General features: G+C 39.6%; 1 protein-coding gene across 1 annotated transcript; it reads left to right on the forward strand.

The window, feature by feature from the left end:
* The first annotated feature begins 967 nt into the window (after positions 1–967).
* On the forward strand, positions 968–15,390 carry Ntmt2 (N-terminal Xaa-Pro-Lys N-methyltransferase 2). Its single transcript, XM_057770526.1, has 4 exons — positions 968–1,239; positions 8,669–8,844; positions 13,716–13,965; positions 14,681–15,390. The coding sequence occupies exons 1-4, from the start codon at positions 1,086–1,088 to the stop codon at positions 14,950–14,952; spliced, it is 852 nt and encodes a 283-aa protein (XP_057626509.1). The 5' UTR covers positions 968–1,085; the 3' UTR covers positions 14,953–15,390.
* The last annotated feature ends 3,113 nt before the right edge of the window (positions 15,391–18,503 follow it).

The following is an 18,503-nucleotide window of genomic DNA, read 5'->3' on the forward strand; positions in this document are numbered from 1 at the left end:
CTACCCTGACACACCAGTGTCCCTAGGTATCAAGCAATAAATCAAAGGAGAGGTGATGAGGACTAGGAGAGGGTATTTAAATGAGAAGACAGATTTTTTTTTTAAAGCATTTAGTGATCTTGTGGTATCTCCAGGGACGTGCTGGTGCCAGGGGATAGAATAAATACCTTGACTTCATCTTTACTGTTTCCTACAGCTCTCTCTGCTGGCTGAATCACAGGGTAATGGAGTCTGCTGCTATAGTCAGCATAGGTTAGCCTGTAGAACATATAGTATCATGCAGAAGGCAAAGAAATGAGTTGGAGAGACAATCAAAAGGTAGAACATAACAGAAATGTACTTAAAAGGAAAATCGTATTCATAGTAAACAGAAAGGAACAAACACACTTGCATGAATAGACATTGCTCAGAATGAGTTAAGTGGAGGAGTTTGCTGATAGAGAAGGGTATTCAATTTCAAAACGGGCTTTCAAATAATTGCCCCTTTGGAAGATCCTTAAACATTGGAAACACATATCCACCTCTATAAAATGATTTGGGAAAAAATTGTACTGATGAAAGGAATGTGAGTGGCTAACATGACTTTGAAGGGTCCTTGTAATTTGAGGACTCAGTGTTCCAGGAGCAATGGAAATCAGGGAATAGGATCTCCTGCAAAATATTCACAACTCTTTGAAATGGAAATTAGGCTAGTCCAATTTCAGAACCAAATTAAAGCAAGTATTCAGGGTGTTAGCAGGCAGTGCTTGAGCCTGTTTGAAGCAGTCTATAAAGGAGGGAAGCGTGCTCTTCCCGGGATGAAGCAGGATCTCACTCAGCCTGTTTCCATCTTTACTTTTAGCACCTGCTGGCTTGGAATGGTGTCGTGCAAGCAATCAGACGGTGGGTGGATCTGCCAAGAGCCTGACCTCCCCATGTCTGCTATCCCTCCCCCTACAACCCATGACAGCCTGTCCTGATATAGATGGACCCGGGACTGGTTTAAAATGACAGTCTCAAGTTCTTTGAGGAAGAGAAGAGTAATTCAAAGGAACAGCCAGACAAGCTTCCTTTCTCTGCAGGAATAATTATCAGCCCCCTTCCCCATGGCCCACCTGGGAGCCCATTTTGCCTTTAGATCCCGCTGGCAGAAGACCGATGATGAACTCTGTCGACATAGCATGTCCTTTATCCTTCACAAGGCCATTCGCAATGACTTCTTTCAGAGCTATCTCTACCTGCTGGAAAAAATTCCCCTGGGTAAGTGAGTCAGAGTTGCTAGACGAGGGAGAAGAAGGGGCTGCATGGGTTGTATGAGGTTACGGGGCACCTAGGAGAGAGGTTAGAGCAAGGGGACTTTCCAGCCATGGAGAATCCAGACCATTGTCAGCGGGTGAGATGCATGCAATGACTTTCTTTTATGGAGAGGGGAAGATCAAGTGCTGCCTGGCAAGCTTGAGCTTTATTTTCAGGTTTTCACGCCCCCTCAGGCATAGTGACTAGCTGCTCTAGGTGTCAGCTGGGTGAGGCTTAGAGAAACTCAGTTCTTGGGTTGTCACTGGTGTGTTTCCTAACTGCTCAAGTCGGAAAATTAGGTAGCTCATCGTTAAGAACATTAAGTTAATAGTATGTTAAGCAAAAAATGAAAACAGAGATTGCATAAGAAGGGAACAAAGCATGCTTGGGACATGAATGTTTCTGTATGGGTGCTGTGTGGTGTGTGTGTGTGTGTGTGTGTGTGTGTGTGTGTATACTATCTGTTCTGGCCTCCCTAACTTCCCTAAGTCACAAGTATCATAAGGGAACTTCAGAAACTGAGGGGTAATAGTCTGCCTTCACCCCCCCCCCCATAGTTTCAGGGAAGCGGGACAAGAGAGCAATAGAAGCTTATCCTTTAAGCTTTCAGCACTGATTTAACCCGTGTAGAGGTAACAAACTTCGGGACACTCTAACTAGCACTAAAGAGGAAACGACTTCTGATTAAAGAGTGAAGTGCCCCCTTCCTGTCTCTTTGATTGATATTTTCTCCAAGTGAAAACAAGAATGCTGTTTCTCAGCCTTGGTCTGTTTGCTTAAGGTTGTCTGAAAGCCCCATTGTGCACTTGAACTGGCCCCCGTTTCCTGCTGTGGAAAGAACGACATAGTTCTTAGTGTTTCATTCAAGAAACTGAATGTTAGCAGCTATCAAAGTCTCATTTCATACATTTACTTCCGAGGTTTCCTTAATTCAAGCCCCACAGATACTTTCATCTTATGTCTATACAGCTTTATATGAAAATGTTTCTCTTCTAAAATTTTGATGCTTATAGCTACACAACAGGTAAATATCACTATTTACCCTTCCAGTTTCCTACTTCTTCCAGACAATTTTAGTTTCTAAGTGAAAGAAAGAAGATTCAGAGATGTGTTAGTTAATTTAGAGTGTAGCCAACGCAAGTTGAAGGATTTCCAAGTAAAGCATATGCATCTCCTTTACCCTAAGAAAAAAACTGGGGTGATCTGTTGGAGGGTTATAATGCCCTGGTGGCTCCAGACATGGGCAAATCACTGGCTGCGTGGGGACAGTCTTTGCTCTAGAGCCCAGTATGAATCTTCAGGAACACTGTGTGATTTAGACTAGAGGAAGCTACCAGTGATAACAACTGAGAGGAAAGTCACTAGTGGGCAGATGACCGACAGCCTTTAAAGTGGTAGCCAGACAGAAAAGGGACTCATTCCTGAACATAGCTGTAAATCAGTTAGGGATAAAACAATCTTTTTTTTTTTTTTTTTTGGTTTTTCGAGACAGGGTTTCTCTGTGGTTTTGGAGCCTGTCCTGGAACTAGCTCTTGTAGACCAGGCTGGTCTCGAACTCACAGAGATCCGCCTGCCTCTGCCTCCCAAGTGCTGGGATTAAAGGTGTGTGCCACCACCGCCCGGCAGGGATAAAACAATCTTTGATCGAAATCAGATGACAATTAGTTTGAAACACATAGCCTACAGTTATACTTGGTCATTTCTTAATCTAATGCCATCATTCTTATTTTATGTGCTTTTATTTTATTCATCTTCTCCTTTATGAGTGTGTAAATAGTTGATTAATCTTTTGCAAAAATTGATGTTTTTAACAAAATAGTCCATGGAAGCCTAAAGTAAAATGAAGGGGAAAGTACAACTTTTCTGCTTCAGTTCAGAGCAAAGGTCCTGTTTCCAGTCTTTGCTCTTGCCTTACCAAGGGCTTCTGAGAGACTTAGAGGGTTCCTTTAGTGAGTGCAGCTGGAATAAAGTCAGTCTTCTCCAGGCCAAAGTTGGACTTATTATTACTTAACTTTCCATAAAAGAACACTCTTTACTTTCTCTATCCTGAGAATTCAGCCTGGGCGCTAGTTTTCCCCGAGAACCCACAAACCTGCATAACAACAGTAACTAAGAATAATATCAGTTGGAATGGGTTAGGCTCTGCTGCAGTAACAAATGAATTCTGAAATACTGTTGGTTGCACCCATGCATCTACCCTTGTTGTCATTTTTTTGACATGCAATATTTATTATGATGAGGGCAGCTATATTCCTCATAGGCATAAAGGAATCCAGGATGATACAGTCTTCATCAGCCAGATAACACCGGTTGCTAAAGGCCTGTTTAGTAGCTTCAGGTACTTTAACCCAGAATGACATATATTATAATTCTTTTAGAGTTCATTGGCCAGAAATATAAGATAATGGGTGATATGAGTATATATATATATATATAGCCATAAAGTACTTCTTCTGTGGAAAAATTGCTGCTTAGAGATGATTATTTCATACACTTATTTTCTGATCAAGATGGTCATATTCAGTGCAAGAAACAGTTATGGAATAACATTTGAATAAGTTTTGTGGTCTTATATTACACAAACAAGAGAAGTAATCTTCTTGCAAGTTATTAATACCTATGAGCATCAGTTTCCTCAAAACTGTAACAAGGACCTGGAAGAATTACAAACAGTATACATGTAAAAGAAAATCAGTTTTCAGTAGGTGTTAGATTTTCCTTTACTTCCTCTGTGCCAAGATTCTTCTAAAGTCACTATTTAACATTTTTTAGAGCAGGAATTACCAAAGATGATAAACTTAATATGTATGAGTTTTCAGGCTGTAGCGGATATTATTCCTTTTAGGTTGGAAATAAAACAGCCAGCAGAGATGCTGCCTCCCCAGCCCCACAGAAGTGTTTTTAGTGTTTGGCTTCCCTTGTTCTTGATGCCTTTGAGACTTCATAAAAATGAAAATAAAGCCTCTCTTTTTAAAATGTTAGGGAATCCTGCCTGTAGGGTCTGCACAGAGGGCTGGTTGTTTAGGGGTAATTATGGAAGGCACCAGGGTAAACCAGTCTTTGATTCCCTCGTTTCTTTCCCTATCCCCCAGCCATCTGTGTAAGATGCCAAATTTTATTCCAGTTCACTCTGTGGTCCGTGATGGAGAACTTTCCCAAACATCCCTGACCAGCTCCAAAGACATCTGCAAACGCTGAGACCCAGAGGACTGAAGTGTGCAATGGTAGATGAAGCACTGGTGTTTACCTTAGGAGATTTTTCAGGAGAGGGGAAACAAGCTCACAACTTTTAGTGTTTTACTTTTTTTTTTTTTTAAACCTCAGGTCATTGTCCCAACATCCTATTGGGCACATTCTTATTCCCCATATTTTGAAACTAGGCACAGAGGAACTAGAAGGTTCTGTCAATGGTTTAATAGTGGTGTGTGGCAGGGCAGGATTCCAGTCCAGGTATCTGTATCCCAGGCTACTTTAGAACTGTTACATATCCTACTACCAATGGGAACGAACACTCAGCTAAATGGGTAACAATGCACATTTTCCCACATGTAATTTCCAGTTTGACAGCAAAAGAAAACATGGCCTGTGAAGAGAATTGAACCTCTGGGGATCAAGGTGGGTGGGTCACTGAGTAGGTTCATAGAATTCAGTGACATCGGTTCATTTGGAGATTTGGGTTCAAACATTTTCTAAAGGTGGCTGTTTATGAACAAATAAGAACTAGTACAGAAAAAGATGTCAGTGTAAGTCTTTAGTCTGTCAGCTCTTAAAGGGCCCTGTAATATTACACCTTTTCCAATAAGTGGAGATCAGTGACTGTCTGTCAGTTGTTTCACTTGGATTCTATGGCTCCTGGACATTGTTACGTAAAAATGGTTTTGGGCGATTTGTTAGAAGGACAAAAACATTGTTCAAATGAACTTATCTTGTGTGGGTGATTTGTTAGAAGGACAAAAACATTGTTCAAATGAACTTATCTTGTGTGGGTGATTTGTTAGAAGGACAAAAACATTGTTAAAATGAACTTGTTTTGTGGCCTTCTCTCATACGTCTATTGCTAAGTGAAACCATACTCAATCCTATTCTCCCTGCACTCGTTTGGGAAGTGACAACTCTAACTCCAGTCTTCTAAAATATTAAGAACCAAGCTTACGGGGTTAAAAAGAAGTACTATGAAATGCCTACGACAATCCCAGTCACACAAATACTTAGTAGGTACTATTCCTCTTCTATTATTGACTATGAAATACCTATGACAATCTTAGGCACATAAGAACTTAGTAGGTACTATTCCTCTTCTGTTATAGCCTATGAAATGCCTACGACAATCCCAGCCACATAGGTACTCAGTAGGTAATATTCCTCTTCTGTCATTGACCCTCCGAGAAGAATCAGTCTTTGAGAGGAAGTCAAGGGCAGTGGTAACCTATTCATTGTACAGTTAAAAGTGAGAGTTACTAAAAACATTTTCACTAAAACAGTTAGAACTTCCACAACAAACTCACCATACAGCTCCTAACTGTAACTGACTTCAGCCATGTGACTGGCATTGCCACATGCTTCATTGTGCAATCTGAAAAAAATCATTGAAATAGAGTATATGGAATTTTTGAATTAATAAAAATACTGTATCTAAAAATTTAAGATACTTGTTACTTTTGTAACAAATGCTACAAGGGCATTTTTTAAAGAAGTAAAAAAAAGATAACTTCTTTCTTTTTTTAAAACTTATCTGATGCAATTTTGGGTCAACATGTATGATGAAGAAGCAATGGGTGTTGGGTTTGCATAGAACCGGGATCAAATCTCAGTTGTGTCATTTGGTCTGGATAATTTAACACTTACTTGTTTCTTAACTTTCTTACTTCTTTCTTACTTTCATATATATATATATATATTTATCTTACCTCATCAATGAGATAGGTTCCTTGCATGTACATAGATTTGATCAATTAAAGGTAATATAGGTCAGGAAACAAGTGCTTTGGGTCTTATTTTCTGTTGCAAACTATTTCAAAATTTATAGAGACATTGCAGTTCTGTGACAAAATACCACTACATGAATTTCCACTGTAAAAAGATGTGGGCTAGTGACTAGTTGCCTTATTTAAGCCAACAAGAACTATGCAGGAGCCATCAAGGGGGCAGAACCTGGGATTGGCCATGACACCTCGTATATCTTTCTTAGAGAAATGCATCTGTCAGTTAGGTGAAAATGAGAACTCAAGCCCCTAACCATAAAAGCTCTCTCAGTGAAGCTGAAACCAGGTGAGCTCTGCATTGACTTGAGACCAAAATGTTGCTGATGCAATGAACCATGGCCATTCCTAGATTAAGGCATTTAATATACACTACTAACTTGCTGACTTAAGCAGTTGATGATGAGTGTGGCTAATTTGTTGCTTTACCTGGATCAGGAACTTTGGGGGTGGTATCAGTGAAATGGCTGGGCACGTGAGTAAAGATAATAGTTGCCAAACCCAAGGACCTGAGTTTGATTTCTGGGACCCATGTGTTGGAAGGAGAGAACTGATTCTTGCAAAAGTTGTCTTCTGATTTCCATAAATGTGCTGTATCAAATTTCTCCTTAGTGGTGTGTGTGTGTGTGTGTGTGTGTGTGAGAGAGAGAGAGAGAGAGAGAGAGAGAGAGAGAGAGAGAGAGAGAGAGATTGAACTACTGAGCTGTGGTTAATCCACAATCCCAGAAGAGCATTCAGTCCTGAGAAGACACTGAATTGTGCTTTTCTAGTTTGATGTTTTGAAGACTGCAGAAGAATTTGAAACCATCATAATGTTGGGAGGGTGGTGCCTAAACTTCCCATCTATGTTAAATTTATAAATATTTGTTGATTAATTTGCAAAGCAATCTAAGTACAGTAAGTACAGTTGACTCTACATAGAAAAGTAGGGAAGAGATGAGGTAGGTCAGTGGCGGTCACTATTGCTTTGGATCATGAGGGCCCTACTTTCCATTCATATTATCTCATTTAGTAGTCAGTTGTGCATAAATTGACAAAAGAGTCTATACATAAGCAGCTTTAAAAGATTTGTACTTTAAAACTAACATGCACATATAATAGTTATTCTACATTGAGGAGACCTTGTATAATACTATATTGAATTCAAGAAAATAATCTGTTTAAAAACTGACTTTTGTAACCCTTTCAGAAAACCCCTGGTCATTTGTGACCCAAACATTAGTTCCAGTGTCTTCATGTTGGAAAATCTTGACTTAATTCTGTTTTGGGAGCACAGTTCTAGTCACATGCTATCTATTGTACTTTTTAACTTTTAGAATACGATTTTGGAATTATGTAGCTATTGATTTTAGAATCAAGCAGCACCCTGCTTTAATGTCACAGTCGTAGGAGTTACCTAAAGAAAGGTAAATGTTCCTAGTTAAGGCTAAATACTATTTTTCTTTTGACTCCTACTTAAAATTATGACGTACTTTGGTTTTCATATCATGATAATAGTAAGTTTGAGCCATTGTATATTTTATCTAGAGCTTTTAACTATATTTTAGTTCTGGTTGCTGTGAACTAAAATGTGTCTTTTTTGGAATTTTACCAATGTGTCCTAAATTCTTGGCTACTTTGGCTGAATTCCAGCCTATGATTTCTTTGCAGTCTGAACAGTTTTATCCCAGTAGTTGTCATTTGCAGATTTCTTTTTACTGGATTCCCATGTTAGTGGCATCATCTTCTTGTACACATCAGCTCTTGATTTTAACCCTTGCTGGGGTGAAATACAGCCTTATGAAACTCCTGAGTCCATAGGAAATAAAAATCCTCACAATTAAATGAGTATTAAATTTAGCTTCAATTACTTTCAATTGTTCTGGTGAAATTTGTTTTGTTTGCTCAACTTCAGCTCCATGCTTTGTAAAAGATGCAAGTTACACTGAATCTGACCTTACCAACAAATAGCTTTTGTTTAGAGGTATGTCTCAAGTAGAGTGTGATATTTTAGGCATACTTATACTAATACATTATTGTTTATCTAAAATTCAAATAGGGTATAAATGGTTTTCTCAATGTTATATACCATGCATGCCTCTGGGATAGAACTCAAAAACAGATTTTCTGATTTAAAACTATTGTCCATGTTGGGCATGGCAGTGAAAGCCTTTAATCCCAGCATTAGGGAGGGAGACGCCAGCAGATCTCTGTGAGTTTGTTCCCAGCTTGTTCTACAGAGCAAGTTCTAGGACAGGCATAGCTATACGGTAAGACCTTGTCCAAAAAAAAAAAATTAAATCAAATTAAATCAAATCAGTGCCCTTTCATCTATAGCACAAATTCATGGAATTTTGAGAAAACCATTACATTGTTTAAAAATGAGCTCATTACATCCTACATTTAAATAACTCTGGATAATATTTTCTTTACAGTAAAACTGTATGCTTTAACAAGCCAAGTCATTGATGGTGAGATGCAGTTCTATGCCAGAGCCAAACTTTTCTACCAAGAGGTACCGGCCACAGAAGAAGGCATGATGGGAAATTTTATTGAACTATCCAACCCAGATATCCAGGCCTCTCGTGAATTTCTTAGGAAATTTGTTGGGGTGAGTTTTCTGACTGATGCTTGATGAGAGGGCAAAGTCCTTGCAAACTGAGCTCACGTGTTTCTATGTGGTTAAAGCCATGTGACTCAGCTGAGTGGTCAGCCGGAAAGCCTGTTTTAAGATGTTCAGAGAAAGGAAGTTCAGCAAGTCCTTGGCTTATCCTACTTGGCTCATCACCACTGTAGCAGTAGCTAGTCTTGCATGCTTTGGGGGAAGGTGAACTAGTAGCCCAGACATGACTGCATTACATGACAGAGAGAGACATCTGCTTCAGAGAATCAGAGGTAAACAGCAGACACCTAGGAGACGGCTGAGAACTCATGCTTCATGGCACTTCAGACTGACTTACGAAGTCTTGAAACTATAAGAAATGTGTGCTTATGATTAGTTTAAAAGCAAGGATGATAGACTCCCTTTATGATTTTTATACATAGTTCAGTTTATTTCCTGATCAGATGAGATTCTTTTGTAACTCTGGATTTGGTTAAACTTCTTTCTTTTTGTGGAAGAAATTTCCAGGTCATACAAGACAGTAGGATACCAGAGCCAAAATTCTAAGCTTTGTAAAGCATTATGGTTCTTCAACTTAGTGAATAAACTCATCTCACTGAGCATGTTATTTCCATGTATTTAGCTTCAGTTTTCTCATCCATGGCTAGGGACTAACAACAGAATCAGTTTGGTGGAAGAAAGTGAAAATCAAAGAAGACTAGAGATGTTGGGCTCTTGCTTTAGTCAACAAAATGAGCATAAAACAAATCTAATGTGTGGCTATTAGTAATAACACCATGGTGTTTTATCATATACTCAACACATAGCATGCAACATTATTTAGTTTTTAGGCCATTTTAACCCACACAAACTGCCATTGGTCTTATTGAAGAAAAAAACTCCTAGTTACAAACAAAATTTGTTGCAGGTTAATAAAATGTAATTTGATTAAAATGTGTTTTATGTTGATAAAGGAAACATAAATATTTAGTTTTAGGGTAAAACTTTCAACCTGCTCAAGATAGTGTAAAGACCATATTGGTGTTGAAGTGAAGTTCTATTCATTCTAAGTCCTTCTGTGGCACCCAATATCTGAGTAATGAGTCTGGCAGTAGAGACATGTTTTCAGGATGAGATAGCTGTCGGACTCAATGTCTATCTGATGTAAGTCGCAGCCACAAAGCTTTGAAAAGTGTAGGGTTTATGACCATGGATATTTACATGTCAGAATAATCTGTAATACTTTTAAACAAGTGTTGATGACTGATTTCATGGTATGCTTGCTATAATATATGTGTATATGTATATATATACATATTTATAATTCAGCTGGGCGTGGTGGCATATACCTTCAATCCCAGCATTTGGGAAACAGAGGGAGAGGCAGGCTGATCTCTGAGTTTGAGATCAGCCTGATCTACAGAGTTCACTGCAGGCTGGCCAAAGCTTAGGTCAGTTATTTTGCTGAGTCTTTTAGGAACACCATCTCTTTACTTTTTAGAATCCTTAAGAGTAAAACTGTTGTCAGTTCTTCCTTTGTAGTTGTGGAAATTGAGGTTTAAAAGGATGAAATAAATCCTTAAGATAGCACACACTGAGATGTCAGTCCAGTCAGGTTAGTTTTACACCAAATTCCTTCCTCTCAACCACAACTTATTTTTTTCCATTTGTTTCATGAAGCAGAAAACTCCCTATTTTTTTCCCTCAGGCTATAGACCTCAACTCTCTTCTCTCTCCTGGCCTAAGCAGTCCCTCCTGCTTGCCTCATGGTGAGACCGACTTTGCTCCCAAGGCATTTCAGAAGCTTAGCTAGTAATCCAGCTGTCTTGTCACTGTATGAGGAATGCCAAGCTGACCACAGGGATTCTGGTCAGACAGAGCCCAGAGGCACGCCCAGGGATCTGGGAAAGGAAACACTGTATGCTTGCATATTTATGTTGGAAAAGAGGCAGACTGCTCCTTTCAAACAAACACAAGAGTCCTTCTTAGTAGACAAGGCTCATTGTAAAGCTGTGACCTTGAACTAAGAACAAACAGTCTGTTTAAACGAGTGATATTTTAGTGCTTTGACCTCAATAATCTGCTAAATTAGAATCTAGGTCAAGAAACAAGGACTTAGGGGATATGAGTATCTGACATGATTTATTCTTGTGTCAACTGGGAAAAGGCAAGCTGTTTAATTTAAAGCTTTGCTTTCCTTTCAACGCTCAGTGACAGGGGACAGTGGGAAAAGCTGTTTAATCTAGTTGCAAATGTATTTGCTTTAGACAATCCACAAATGTAGAGCGTAAAGTTTACCGATAGGGTAAAGATGTAGAATTTGGTATTTGATGGATTTGTTTCTTGGCTATTTGTCAAAGATTGGATGACTAAAATGGTGGGATTTGATTTGCATTTCACGGCTTTTATACAGGACCATGAAGCACTTAGATTTGAGTTTTCAACTTGACTGACTGGGTTTAAGATAATGTTATCCAAAATAAAACAATTAGGCATAATAAGACCAAAAAGCATAATTAAGAGTGTTTTTACTAATTTGTAATGACTCCATAGACACGAAGGTAAGACAACGAATGAAAATGAAATAAAAACCATTTTGTTTTGAAATCGCACATTGTGCGAGACCATATTCACATTTATCAAGGGCATCCGATTTCAGTCCAGTCACAGCTTCACCAGACATCGTGTCCAAGAGGAGAGAGCAGCTTCTGAGGGCACCCTTTAAATATCCCTTCTCAGAGGTGTTGCCTGTGAGTGACAGACAGAAAATAACCAGCACTGCCAGGACAGTGGAGGCGGTGCCAACCGCTTTGGATGAAGCACAACAGAGCAACTAGGGGATGGTCAGAGAGGCTGGAGGGTCACAGCACTGGAGTGAAAGGAATATTTGTGTCTGTTTAAAAACAGTTTCAGGGATAGCTGTAGCCAAACATCAGATACCTAAATTGATAAGTCATCATCGGTGAGGGTGAGAATCTTTCTTGGCAGTGGGTCATGACCATTTCGTGGGGGTCACATATCAGCTATCCTGCATATCAGACATTTACATTATGATTCATAACAGTAGCAAAATTACAGTTATGAAGTAGCAACAAAATGATTTCATGGTTGGGGTTCACCACAACATGAGGAACTGTATTAAAGGGTTGCAGCATTAAGGAAGGTTGAGAACCATAGTTCCAGGGAGTTCTAATTGGAACATTTCCCCTCCTTGTCTTCAGTCTGTTTGCTGTAGGTGTCATTCCTAATGTAGACTGCGTTTGGCTCAGAAGGTTCTTGCTCAAATTCTAGTTCTCCCATTAGCTGTACAATACCAAAAACTGGAGTTTTCTCATCTCCAAATTGGGAATCATCATCTTAAAATACATACACACATATGTGTGTGTGCATGTGCTATATATATGTGTGTGTGTGTGTGTGTGTGTGTGTGTGTGTGTGCTCTGTCATCTTCCTGTACATCTGCATGCCAAGAGAGGACATCAGATCTCATTTTAGATGGTTGTGAGCCACCATGTGGTTGCTGGGAATTGAACTCAGGACCTCTGGAAGAGCAACCAGTGCTCTTAACCACTGAGCCATCTCTCCAACCCTAACATCATAATCTTAGGAAAGTTTCTTTGGTTATTGTAATTATTGTGGACATAAGAGCATATGACATATAAATATTCATTTATTATGGCCCTTCCTGTGTTTGGAAAAAAGATTATCATTGTCTCCTTTCTGCTTTTGTTGTACTTGTACCTTTCGCACAGAAGGAAAGCCTTTTGGATGGACTGAAAGGCAAGTGTTTTGATGTTTCCTCCTGCTCATGTTTACCTTTGATCCTCAGCCAAATGCAGTTTTCATCCTTAGTTCCTGAGAAATCAAGAGGAGGCTCTCGCCGTAAGATCTTGATTGGTAACTCCAAGTATCCTATTACTGTATTTTCTAGCATGAACCTATTACTGTCCCAATCACAACTAAATAATTTAGACCAGCTGAGTCTTTCTTCATAACTCCAAAGCCTTCCTTTAATTGTATAGAAGCAAGTTTGAGAATGTTTATATTAGCTAATTTCTCAATAGGCACCACCTCCTCTTTCCCCTTCCTAGTTAATGTATAGCCTCACTTCAAGCTTTTTTCTTTCTGTGAACTTGTAGTTTCTGGTTGTGTGTGTGTGTGTGTGTGTGTGTGTGCGCGCGCGCGCCAGCATTAAAGGAGACAAAGAGTCTGAAGAAACCACCCAGATTGAGTGTTTGTGTGTTGCCTGAACATATTTACAGTGCGCTCTTGGTTAAGACAGACAGTGGGACAATGGCTATTCCTCGGCTCAGGCCTCAAATGTCACCACTCATAGGAAAGGAGTAGATTGTTCTGAGCACTTCTAAACCCAGCTTAGAGGAACTAAAATTTCATTCATCCCAATATGAATCTGAATGTTTCCAAGAAGTGAATGTTTAGAGCAATTTTGAAATTCATGAAAATTCCTCCATAGGCTCCACCCTACCTTCCCACTTTTTCTAAGTAATAAGCTATTGTATGTGTCCATTTAGCTGCCATGGCCATCAAAGTTATGTCTTCATAGAGCTGTCCATGGCTCATTTCTTGGAGAGACTTACCCTGTACTGGAAGCTAAAAGGATAGTTTGTAATTCTTTTAAAAGAGTTAAATTTGGCATAAAGAGTTACCCTTTTTGGAAAAAAATGAAATGTTCTATGTATTGATGTGATAATAAACAGTTATCTATGTGCATTTGTACTAACACATCAAATCATACACATAAATGAAACATCTGAGTACAAAATTGTGCCAAAGTGACTTGATTTGAAGAAGTAATCGTAATGCCCGAGACTCGAGGTGAGTCTCTATACTGAAGTGGCCCACAAAGTATCTTTCCGCAGGGGCCAGGGAGAGCGGGCACTGGCTGTGCCTTGGACTGCGGCTCTGGAATAGGCAGGGTCAGCAAGCACGTCCTGTTGCCTGTTTTCAGCAGCGTTGAACTGGTGGACATGATGGAGTCTTTCCTCCTGGAAGCCCAGAGCTACTTGCAGGTCAACGAGGACAAAGTGGAAAGTTACCACTGCTACAGCCTGCAGGAATTCACGCCTCACTTAGCAAGATATGACGTCATCTGGATTCAGTGGGTCTCAGGTCAGTCTTGCAGGGTAGAACTTTTGCCTTTCGCTATTTCCCAGCTAGGAAAGATGACACATGGGACACAAGGACACAAGGGGGAGATGGAGCTGGAGGTGCCCTTAGAGCCACTTTTGTTAGCTCTAGCTGTCATGTGATCTCCTGACAACTCTGGTCCCTTAAATTTCTCTAACACTGCTGTACAAGCCTGGCGGTTCTTACTCCTAGGGATAGAGCAAGTGCTTGGGAGCAACCAGCATCTTTGCAGAAATGTAAATAGTTGAAAATACTTAAAATGTGGGCCCATAAATGGTTAATAATCATTATTTACTGATAGAACTAAACATTCTGAGACTTAAATCCTTAGGAAATGAAACAGCAATGAATTTTATTGTGGTAACACACACATACACACACACCACAAAAAGCGATCATGTTGTATAAATACATGCAATGTCTCCTGGGAGGGGCAGTAGTGTCTTGTGCCTGTCAGGTACATGGTCCAAGCAACATGATATAAAGACAAGGAATTAAAACCTCTAAAAGAGGATTTGTTTCTTTTTATTTTTACCTAAGTTTCAAATTCTCTTGTAACTAAACCAATTCAAGCTATTAAATAATTTGTGTGTGTGTACAGGTGATAGCCTCTTGACTCTTAGCTTTGCTTTCTTTCCTACGCACCTCCCTCCTGCCCATGTTTCATCTTTTTCTACAAATCTGGCCCCACTTACAGGATACCTGACCGATAAGGACCTCCTTGCATTTCTTTCCCGCTGCCGAGATGGCCTGAAAGAAAATGGTGTTATCATCCTGAAGGACAATGTAGCACGGGAGGGCTGTATCTTGGACCTGTCTGACAGCAGTGTGACTCGGGACATGGACATACTCCGAAGCCTGATCAGGAAGAGTGGCCTGGTGGTTCTGGGCCAGGAGAAGCAAGAGGGCTTCCCTGAGCAGTGCGTTCCAGTGTGGATGTTTGCCCTGCATAGTGATAGACGGTCCTGATCAGCAGTGGGAATGAACAGCCAGACCAGACGGTGGGGCTTTGCTTCAGGATTGAGTCTATCTCGAGGTGCCCCTTGTGGTGCAGACAGAGATGGAAAGAAGGGACATGGTGCGTGTCTAGAATGATTGATGATGTAGTATGTACAAACTATTACTAATATGATGCACAGGTTATGATGTGTGCACATTTTCTGAGAGATGGAATAAAACACCAAGAAAGTGCTTTAAGGAACTTCCTGCTTACACCTGAACTGCACAAGCGTGTATGAAGACCCGAAAAAGAAACAACACTCACAAATGACAGATTGTGTTGGTCACTGATGACTTGTGTTACTGATCACAGAATGAGGCAGAAAGTCCAGACCCCTTTCGCTGGCCCTGTGTCAGCTACACTATACTTTCTTCCTCTTTGCTCTTATAGCTCCTCTTGAACAAACATCTCCACCTAATTAAGAAGGTACTAGTCAAATAATCTTTTTTTTTTTTTAAATATTTATTTATTTATTTATTATGTATACAACATTCTGTCTGTGTGTATGCCTACAGGCCAGAAGAGGGCACCAGACCCCATTACAGATGGTTGTGAGCCACCATGTGGTTGCTGAGAATTGAACTCAGGACCTTTGGAAGAGCAGGCAATGCTCTTAACCTCTGAGCCATCTCTCCAGCCCCCCTAGTCAAATAATCTTATGAAAACAAGTCTATTAATTTTGTCTTAGGCCTTCTTTTGGCAGAAAAAGTATATGGTTTCACTTTCTATTTTGGGACGGTTTTACTACCAATGATGTAATATGGATGTAATCTGATAACAGACGCTTGCATTTCCATGATGAGGAAGTGTCTCCTTTCAGGAGAAATGTTAGACACTGTAGTTTCACCCCAACCATATAAGTAAATGTTGTCAATGATCTAATTTTAGCCACTGGCTTTCAACAGTGCCTGCTTCTTTGCATCTGCTCCTCATTCCTTGAATGAAATGAACGTACCTTGAAAGAGTATCATCAAAAGAAATAGGCAAATAAAATGAAGCTTAAATATTGACTTAGCTGAGTTCAGATAAGGAATTAGTTTAAATAAAATAATCTAAAATCTTTCAAAAAGAGAAATGAAGTTCAGTTTTTATTAGCACAATTAGCTTAAATATGACTATTTTTTCTTTAAAACATTTCAGCACCTTTGTGTTGCAGCATAGTGATGTGTTTTGACCTTGAAATTCAAAGAACCAATTTAAATGAAGAAAATCTACTGCATAGTTATATAACACCGCAAAAATCATATATTTAAATTCATAGCTCTAGAATAATAGAAAATAATTATAATGCATTGTTATAATTGCCACATTACCAAGATAGTTCTCTTTTTTTTATTTATTTATTTATTTTTATTATGTATACAATATTCTGTCTGTGTGTATGCCTACAGGCCAGAAGAGGGCACCAGACCCCATTACAGATGGTTGTCAGCCACCATGTGGTTGCTGGGAATTGAACTCAGGACCTTTGGAAGAGCAGACAATGCTCTTAACCTCTGAGCCATCTCTCCAGCCCGATAGTTCTCTTTTTATACACAGAAAAATACATCACTCTGTCCTTGGTAGCTTGACCACTCATGCACCTTTAATGATGCAGCCGAAAGTAAGTCAGAGCAAGTCAGAGGACAGAATGAAATCAAAGACTAAACTGTTATAGACAGACAATGACAGAACTTGGACTTCACTCTTCATGTGTCTCTGAACAAATTAGAATCTTCTTTTGAAACTGATTTAGGGGAAATGTTGTGGCATTTTATTTGTGTTTTAATAAATAAAGTTTGCCTGAGGATCTGAACAGTAAAACAGCCACACGGGCCAGCCTTATAGACCAGGCAATGGTGACACACACCTTTAATCCTAGTAGCCACACTAGCTTTCCATAGAAACCAGGCAGTAGTGGTGCATGCCCTTAATCCCAGCACTAGAGAGGATAATAAAATGGGAGCAGACAGCTCTCAGTCTCAGTCTCATTCTGAGATTCCTGGAGGCAGGATCGCCATTTCAGACTGAGGTAGAGGTAAGAACCAGTGGCTGGCTGTTTTGCTTTTCTAACCTTCAGGTTGAACCCCAATATCTGTCTCTGAGTTTTTACTAGTCATGCTTCAGAATTTCCTTTATACCTGCAACTTCAATTCCGTTATCTCTTCTACTTTTCCATGATTGACACATTTGCCTATCTCCTCTGCTCACAGTTTCTGGACCTTATTGTGTAAATATGATTTCTCAATGACTACCAATAGATCAACTTTAGCTCTGTTGAGTCTTTTAGATTGATAATAAAACAGTCCCCTTTCTCTTGTTGAATCAAATCATTAACCACACTACTCTAAGTCTTCAGATTTGTATTATTCTACAAAACCTTCTGAATTCTTAATGTGTTTTTAAGAAAAAGAAAATTGAAGGTAAACATTGTCACTAGCAGACCTCTGTATTGCTAGTAACCTATACAAGATAAAAACAACTATGACAAAACGAAAGCATTCAGAATGTTGTAAGGGACTACAAACCAGATGAAGTAGCCTTAAGAGGTTATGCTAAATTTTGGGTCTATTTCTGAAATACGAAGTTTCTTAGAGGTTGCAAGCAAGGAATTTCTTTTGCTGGTCCTGTCGGATAGTGGGAGGGAGACTCTCAGAGTGACACCCGGGTCAGCCCCTTCTGTCAAGGGAAGCAATGTAAACAGGCTGCTGTGTTTATCAGCACATCTGGAAACCAGTGGTCTGACTGATAGTTTACTTTGTTCCCAATACTGCTTCACAGCCCAGCTGCCTCCAAGTCAACGGGAAAGATTTATCAGTGGAGATTTTCAGTTTCACCTCCATCAGAGTTTGTTTCTATGAGGTGGGATCAGATTATTCGTATCTACTTAATAAGTTTTTCAACTGACTCTAGGAACCAACTTTGTTTGAGAGCACTAAGGACTCATGAAGCTGGACCTTTTTTCTCACCTTGGTGCTATTATTCTGAAATATAATCTGATGGTTTCACGCATAATCTTTCAGTGATACTGCATTCACGCTCAGCATGAATTTCCAGCTCTTGAGAATGCCTTATAATAGCATCACAGTCTTGCCCTGGCCTCCCTCCCTAGCCTGGTTTACCCCCTTCTCACAGCTGCACCAATTTGCCATCTCCTGATAGACTCATGATGCACGGCTTAGAATATTTACGGATGACACTTTTTAAAATGTAGGCTAGATGACGTTAATTTTATTATTTTTTCATCTGTCTCAGAATGCTTAGGTGTGTTGATTTTTATTATTATTATTTTTTTTTAAAAAAAGCTTTTTCAGGCCTCTCAAGCTTTCTCAGGCCTCTCCCAGCTGCTGGGCTGGCTAGTCTGTGCTCTACTCTATTTGCCATCTGGCATCACTGTTTGCTTAGCCTTTTATCTTAGATTCTGAGCTCTAGGAGAGGATATTCATAGCTAGAGTGCTTGCCCATCTTGACCATATTCTACCTTAGTGCACTGCAGGAATGTAAATCTCTTGGTGAAGGCATGCAAGGTAAGAGTAGGAAG

This window comes from Chionomys nivalis, chromosome 5 (assembly GCF_950005125.1).
Source record: "Chionomys nivalis chromosome 5, mChiNiv1.1, whole genome shotgun sequence".
NCBI classification, from domain to species: domain Eukaryota; kingdom Metazoa; phylum Chordata; class Mammalia; order Rodentia; family Cricetidae; genus Chionomys; species Chionomys nivalis.